Genomic DNA, 7699 nt, shown 5'->3' with positions numbered 1-7699 from the left:
CCGGGGATGGCGGAGGATCAGGAGCTGACTCAGCCACACAAAGCTCAACTCGAGCCCTCCCTTCAGCAGCGCACCAGCAACACATACCGCAGTGCAGAGCACTCTCAGGCCTTGCTCAGTGGCTTGGTATCTCTCCGAGACAGCAGCATCCTCTTCGATGTAGTTCTGGTAGTGGAAGAGAAACCTATTGAGGCTCATCGCATACTTCTAGCTGCATCCTGTGACTATTTCAGGTACACTTCAGTATGGCAGTAACAAGCATGTGTCTGAATGTTACTCAAACCTCAAACCTGCAGCATACAAATCTTCTATCTTAGCACGCTGCTTCTGGATGTAAAATTGGACCCATAAGATGGAGCTGAATGTGTTTCCAAATACTAAGTATGGCCTTATTCATCTCTGTTATTTCTCTACAGACATAAAGCTCTTGTTCCTGCACACTGAGCTTACCTCCACTAAATTTACTGCCTGTGGTACTTTGAAGTATAAAAAGAGGAGAGACTATCTGTACAGATGTCTTCTGCATAAATGCACTCTGGGTGGCTTTTAATATATCTTAGGATTGTAAGACTTTGCACATTGTGGTGATCATTTCATAGTACACAAAAAGTCACTGGAAGTGGGTCACTCTGTTACGTGCCTATAGTGTGACTCACTGTCCATTAAACCAGGAACTCCCCTTGTCAATTTGACTAGCAGTTTCTTGAAGTGACTTTATTTTTAGAGAGCAAACAAACAAATCCCAAGGCAATCCAGACAAACTTCTAACTGGAGGAAGAACTGCTCTAGCATAACAAAAATTCCTACAGTCCAAGTTCCTCTGTTTTTCCTCTTCTACAACACCCAGAGTATCTGCCTCTGACCATTGACTATGCTGTATTTAAGTCTTCAGCTGTGAATCTTAGCTTTCAGATGGCCCTTAACTGTTTTCCTGCAGAATGAAGAGTATTACTTTCTTAGGCCCCAAAGACCTGTACTCTTTGTATCACTGGCTAGCTAATCCCATAAAAGTGTCTGGCTAGGCTTTTATCTTTCTGGATATTTTTTTATGTTCCCAGGACAACATAAGATGAGCAAACTGAAAATAGCTTCAATGCAAATCTGCCATAGCATGTGCCATTGTCTTTTTTACAGAGGAATGTTTGCAGGAGGACTAAAAGAGATGGAACAAGAAGAAGTTCATATTCATGGCATCTCCTACAATGCAATGTGCAAAATCTTGAACTTCATTTACACTTCTGAGCTGGAACTCAGTGTGAACAGTGTACAGGAAACCTTAGCTGCAGCCTGTCAGCTTCAGGTGAGGTGCTGGGAGATATGACAAAAAAGAAGCAAAAAACAAAAGCAACAATAAAAGAAGCAGAAAACCTGGATATCTGGTTAGATGGAGGATTAGGAGGTGAATAATGGGTCTGATGAGAAGAATTTCTTTGAGATGCTGTTTCCACTGGAACTATGGAAGGGTAGGAACAATGAATGAGTAGTTGCACGTCTCATTTGTGTCAATGGTTTTATTACTTATAAACATTTACCATTTGATCTAGAGGACTATTTTGTATAGCACTCACTTCTACTGGTCTTCTTATAAAATGGAATACTTCTGGCCTATGGTAAAGGACAGGGCTTGCTGCTCTGAAACTGCTGTGCGGCTCAGGACCTCCCCCAGATGGAATGGACAGGCACATAAGCTCCCCTGACCGCATCACTACAGGAAATCCTGCCACTATAGTTTCTGCACTAAGTGCAGAATTCAATGTGCCTTTAAGATGAAGTTTTTCTCTAATTTCCCCTGCAGCTAACTGCTGCACAAGGCTTTGGTACTAAACCTTAAACTTTCTGAGTGCTTGCTTTGGTTGGTTTCTACAGACTTAGCACCACTCTATAGCAGAGGGGTTCTTGGACAGCAGTTAGTTCTTAGCAGTTAGTTCAGCAGATTAGTTAGTTTGCAACCAGTTGCTCCTGCCAGCTACAACTTCAAACTGTATTCAGAAGACAAGCTATTAGTTTTCCTTTCATATGGCTTCCTGTGCTCAAGTGATGCACATATATTTGTTACAGATACAGTCTTTGATACAGTATATCTATCTCTAGTGCTCTGAAAGAACAATTGCAAAGTGACTATAAACCTGGCTTTCACCATGTCCTCCCAGCTTGGTGCCATGCTAACAAACCAGACAGCCTGGCTGTCAAGTGTTCCATGTGTCTTCTTGGAAAACACATTGCTGCTGCACATGAAGCCAAAGTCATAGGTTTGCAGTATAGGGTGGCTAGAAGATCTGTATTATATTCATCTACCTACCCATGTTGAGTTCTTTTGCTCTGGAGAAAGGTGAATTGGGCACAAGTGAACATGGTGATCAGGCTGTGAGGAGAGCAGTCATCTTGTGGACAACTTTCTTACAGTCAGTCATCCCAGCTTCTATCACCTGTCTCTCGAGTGTGAGGTATGGGGTGTCTGAAATGAAAAATATCTCTCTCTTGCAGATTCCAGAAGTCATTAAGTTCTGTTGTGATTTTCTCATGTCCTGGGTAGACGAAGAGAACATCCTTGATGTATACAGACTAGCTGACCATTATGACTTGAGACATTTGAGTGATCAGCTGGACTCCTACATTTTGAAGAACTTTGCAGCTTTCTCAAGGACACAAGTGTACCGACAGCTACCTTTGCAGAAGGTCTATTCCCTTCTCAGCAGCAACCGTTTGGAGGTTAACTATGAGTTTGAAGTTTATGATGGGGCACTTTTTTATCATTATTCTCCAGAGCAACTGGAGACAGATCAGGTCTCCCTGATGGAGCCCCTTAAGCTACTTGAGACAGTTCGTTTTCCTCTGATGGAACCTCAGATCCTGCAAAGACTTCATGACAAATTAAGTCCATGTCCTTTAAAAGATACAGTCGCAGATGCATTAATGTACCACAAGAATGAATGTCTTCAACCAATGCTTCAGAGCTCCCAGACACAGCTGAGATCAGAGTTCCAGTGTGTAGTAGGATTTGGAGGGATGCATTCTACTCCATCCATTGTCCTCAGTGATCAAGCCAAGTATCTGAATCCCTTGTTGGGAGAGTGGAGGCACTTCACAGCTGCACTAGCTCCCAGAATGTCGAACCAAGGGATTGCTGTTCTCAATAACTTTGTATATTTAATTGGTGGAGACAACAATGTAAGTGGCTTTCGAGCAGAGTCAAGGTGTTGGAGGTAAGATAAGGATAATCCTGCTATTATTTTTTTCCACCCTGTTGCCCATCTCAGAGTCAGTAACGCAGTGCGGTTATATGCTTGCTAGATGTAAGATTAGGAACTGAGCAGGGGCCTTGTTGAAGGAAAGCACAAGAAATAAAGAAATAAGCCTCACAGTAACAGGAAGCTTCCAGCAGAGCTTATGGGACAAAGCCAAGCCTGACGGGAGAAACAGTACTCATTCAAGAGTATTATATGTTTTACTTTTTGTCTTGTTGGTGGGGGGAATTATTAAAGGTGCTGAAAACAGTAATGAACCTAGAATCCTAGATTGTCTAAATGCTCTTGAGCTAGGATTTTCTAGGAGTACTTTGTGTCCAGTTTTGGTCCCAATACAAAGGGATTTAGTTACCAAAAAGGATTTTTAAAGAAAATGCTGTTACTGGTTGATTTTGAAGAATTTGTGTGCACAATAGTGGCATTCCAAGGTCCTCTTACATTCTTTTGTGCCAGAGAAAGGAGCAGGAGGAAGGATCAGGTTTAGACCTTCATGCTCATAACATGGCAAAACCAGATAAATACCCCTTTGCCTTTATACTGTGGTCATTTTTACTAGTTTTACTGTCAGCAGTATATAAGATAATGGAAACCCTAGGCTTTTATAGCATGATTATGTCAGCTAAAATACATCTAAAAACAGAATAAAACAACTTTGCTAATAATAAAATGCTGACAAAGCCAAATTTCACTCCACTTACAGCTGAGCTCAATTTCAGCCAAAGACAGTACAGTAACCCACATCTGTGGTGCTGTCTGGTATTCCAGCAATGATTCTGTGGCTGTATGAATAACTTGCTTTGATCCCGTTCTTTTACAAGGTATGACCCACGACACAACAAATGGTTCCAGATCCAGTCCCTACAGCAAGAGCATGCTGACCTCAGTGTCTGTGTTGTGGACAACTATATCTATGCTGTCGCAGGCCGAGATTACCATGAAGACCTGAGGGAAGTGGAGAGGTATGACCCTAAAAGCAACACATGGGAGTATGTGACACCTCTGAAGAAAGAAGTAAGTAGTGCATTAGCCACACACACTACTACAGTTCCCCAGTTCCTGATTTAACCTTTTTTAGGTGCTTTTCTCATGTGTAGCTATAAACCTGCTGATATTCAGATGGGAAACAGTAGCCTCTGTATATGGGATAAATGAGTATCAAGAAAGGAGAGTAATAATTTATGTAAATAACATTTTGAGGTTAAATGCCTTTTTTTTTTCTGTTTTTTTGTTGTTTTCCCCTGCACTTTCTTTGTGTTAATCCTTAAAACTATTTAAAATTGAACACATAGCCTCTGGGAACAGGAAGTTTCCATTCCTCCTAGCCAGGTAAATCATGAGACACAGCAGTACAAGCTTGTCGCAGTCCTGACTACATGCTTTACTCCTGATCAAACAAGATACTGCCCAGTAAGAGCGTAGATCAATTTCTATAGACTACTTAGTTCCTGGACACAGAAACGAGAAGGAGTAACAAGTTCTGATGACAATAGCTTATGTGGTGCAGAATCACATCTAGGCCAGCTAAACATAATTTCAAATTACTCATTTGACATACATGAGTGAATAGGTCTCTTTTGTTATCAGTACCCTTTATCCTTCAAGAACAGCTATTGCCAAACTAGTAGTCATGACCCCAGAAATGAGGAAATGGTGTAGTAACATGGGAATTGGGGTTATGAGTACAAGAGGTTGTTCTGAGTTTTAATACTGCTAAAAAAGGCAAAAGTTTCCATTTCCATGTTAAAAGTGTTGCAAAGGGGGAAGATGAATACAGCAAATAATGAATAAATAAATAAAACCAAACAAAAAACAACTCCTTGATGAATCTTAGTTAGGGAAGAAAACTAAAATCCTGAGTAATCTTTCAAGAAACTATGTGTCAGTGCTGAGAATATAAAAAGCCTTTAGATCCAATTGAGTGCTACTGAATAGGGTATCTTGCATTCCTGATAACACTGCTCGTGTAAGAAAAATCTCCACAAAAAGGTTTCCAAGTGGACTAGGGACTAGTATGATTGATCTTCTAATCAAGGAGTAATAAAAATGAGACCCCCCTGCAGTTCTGGAAGTTTTAGAAATTCGAGTGTGTTTCATTCAGATATTTACACTAACAACATAATCACCTAGAAATGGATTTTCTGTAAGAAAATCCTTCCAGATCTTGATATCTGCATAACTCATAAAAAAAGTTCTCCCTTAATGTCTACTCTGTACTTTGAAACTGGGAGAAATAAAAAAAACAGAGCTCAATCTTTTGCTTTCCCATGCGGTAATACAGGTATATGCACATGCTGGAGCAGCACTGGATGGAAAGATGTATATTACTTGTGGGAGAAGAGGAGAAGACTATTTGAAGGAGCTACAATGTTATGACCCAAAGACTGACCGCTGGGACGTTTTAGCAGATGGTCCAGTGAGACGCGCTTGGCACGGGATGGCTGCGCTGTTAGGAAAGCTCTATGTAATTGGAGGAAGCAACAATGATTCTGGCTACAGAAGGGATGTTCACCAGGTGGGAGCATGTCATACCTGTGTCTTTCCTGGAAGAGGCTGTTTCTTGTGGATGATTGCACTCTGATGTAATGTCTTTCTCCCGCTAAGTAACTGTCTGCCCAGCAACAGCTACTGCACCAGCTCACCCCACTCAATTGCAGAACTTGCAGTGATTTGTTTACTGCTCTGTCTTGAATGCACTGTCTGTCCCACAAAGCATTGAAGCTCTAGCACTCGATATTCTTATCAATTTTAAAACATCTTTGATGGATAACATTCAGTGACATGTACATACCCAATGAGCAGCACATCAACTAAATTTACTTTACATTGTCTTCTCACATGTTTTTTTTTCCTAAGTCGAGGATCTTTGAATTACCAATATGTAATTGCAGGACAGAGTTGTTAAGGATATGTTGGATGGCAATTGTATAATGCAATCAAATGTACAGTACCTGATGATAAGTGATGGCTGAAGAGAATTCTCGAGTCTTATTCCAGCTTCTAGAATTGCTAGAGACATGAAAAGAAAACACAAAAAGTAACTGTTCTTACAAAGCCAATGAAGATGACAGAATTACATCTACCTGAAAAGTGTATCTGAATGATAAAATGGTGCTTACAGATAAAAGCAGTTAGCTAAGAGGTACCCAATAAAACCTAAAACTTCCCAAAATATGTTGCAGAGACAGCTTAGCAGATTTGTCATATTTGTATGTTCCTAATGCAAACAGGTACGTTATGTCTGAGCTTGTTTTAGCGTGTGTCCCCATCTCTTTCATTTTTGTGTACAGTTTTTGAATAACATACAGCTTTCACTCCAGTAGCAAGGTCAGAATTTGCGATTCAAAGCTCTATACAACTATGCAAAGTTTTCTGCTGAGTACTGTACTTCTACTACATAGTGATAGGCTCTCTCCATTATCAACACCCTGCAAAAAACTGATGATATTGCATGGCTTCCTAAATAGCTTGCCATATGGCCAGCCCCTGACACTAAGGTACAAGTTCAATTTTGGCTAATCTCTTTGGGTTTTCTTATAGGTTGCCTGCTATAGGCCAAGCACTGATCAGTGGACAAATGTATGTCCACTTCCTGCAGGACATGGAGAGCCAGGTATTGCAGTCTTAGACAACAGGATCTATGTCTTGGGAGGCAGATCCCACAACAGAGGAATCCGCATGGACTATGTCCACATTTATGATGCAGAGAGAGACTGCTGGGAGGAAGGACCCCAGCTGGAGGATGATATTTCTGGGATGGCTGCCTGTGTCCTCACTTTGCCAAGGGCTATTTTAATGGAAACAGAGAAATGGTTCTCAGAATGGCATGCAGACCGTGTGAAGTATCACCTTGACTTTCCATCAGAAGTTATGAGCGTATCAGACTGGGAGGAATTTGACAATTCAAGTGAAGATTAGAAAACGCTAATATTTATTTTTTTGCCAATGAATGAGGAAACTAAGGCTTGAAGAAAATACTTAAGAGATTTTATATGTCTTTCTTATATACATAAATCAGTATTTAAAGGTTTGGAAAATAAGTGTTCTGCACAAATGCAGAACACAGTCAATATCTGCCCATCTGCAAGTGTTCTGCACAAAATGCCACTTACATTCAGTACCTGCCCACCTGCCAGAAAGCAGCATTTTTAAAGTAACCACAGAACTGCCGTTTTCCCAATTAAATCATACAGGTTCTTTTGCTTTGAAGGAGACTTTTCTCAACCTTCAGCATGGACAATAAAAAGAGGCACAGAAGGCTCGGCTTGACTAGCTTCTTTCCTTCCAGCTTTTAGCTTGAAATAGTTTTTTGAGAGTTGGGTTTCTTTTCCCCTTTTCTTTTTGGTAATAAAACTTCCTAACCATCTTAGCACAGGAAGGTAACACCTAGTGTCTCCCTCCTGTGCCGGGTGTCAGACAGCTTGATTGGTTTTTCAGCAAGACTGTGAACATACATA

At 40.8% G+C, this 7699-nt stretch overlaps 1 protein-coding gene across 1 annotated transcript; it reads left to right on the top strand.

Annotated features, from left to right (window-relative positions):
- The first annotated feature begins 6 nt into the window (after positions 1-6).
- On the top strand, positions 7-7407 carry KLHL22 (kelch-like family member 22). The gene is made up of 6 exons (XM_010009609.1): positions 7-233; positions 1135-1300; positions 2485-3203; positions 4064-4256; positions 5524-5757; positions 6783-7407. The coding sequence occupies exons 1-6, from the start codon at positions 7-9 to the stop codon at positions 7158-7160; spliced, it is 1917 nt and encodes a 638-aa protein (XP_010007911.1). The 3' UTR covers positions 7161-7407.
- Positions 7408-7699: the final 292 nt, after the last annotated feature.

The sequence above is a fragment of the Nestor notabilis genome, unplaced genomic scaffold, assembly GCF_000696875.1.
Source record: "Nestor notabilis isolate BGI_N333 unplaced genomic scaffold, ASM69687v1 scaffold24562, whole genome shotgun sequence".
Lineage (NCBI taxonomy): Eukaryota > Metazoa > Chordata > Aves > Psittaciformes > Psittacidae > Nestor > Nestor notabilis.
The sequence above is the reverse complement of the archived record's forward strand: the minus strand, read 5'-3'. Positions and strand labels throughout refer to the sequence as shown.

What these genes read in the sequence shown, in the direction of transcription:
- KLHL22 (XM_010009609.1), top strand. Translation starts at nt 7, where the DNA reads ATGGCGGAGGATCAGGAGCTGACTCAGCCACACAAAGCTCAACTCGAG. An exon ending in GCATCCTGTGACTATTTCAG is followed by an intron (nt 234 to 1,134) that starts GTACACTTCAGT and finishes TCTTTTTTACAG; the next exon opens with AGGAATGTTTGCAGGAGGAC. An exon ending in GCAGAGTCAAGGTGTTGGAG is followed by an intron (nt 3,204 to 4,063) that starts GTAAGATAAGGA and finishes TTCTTTTACAAG; the next exon opens with GTATGACCCACGACACAACA.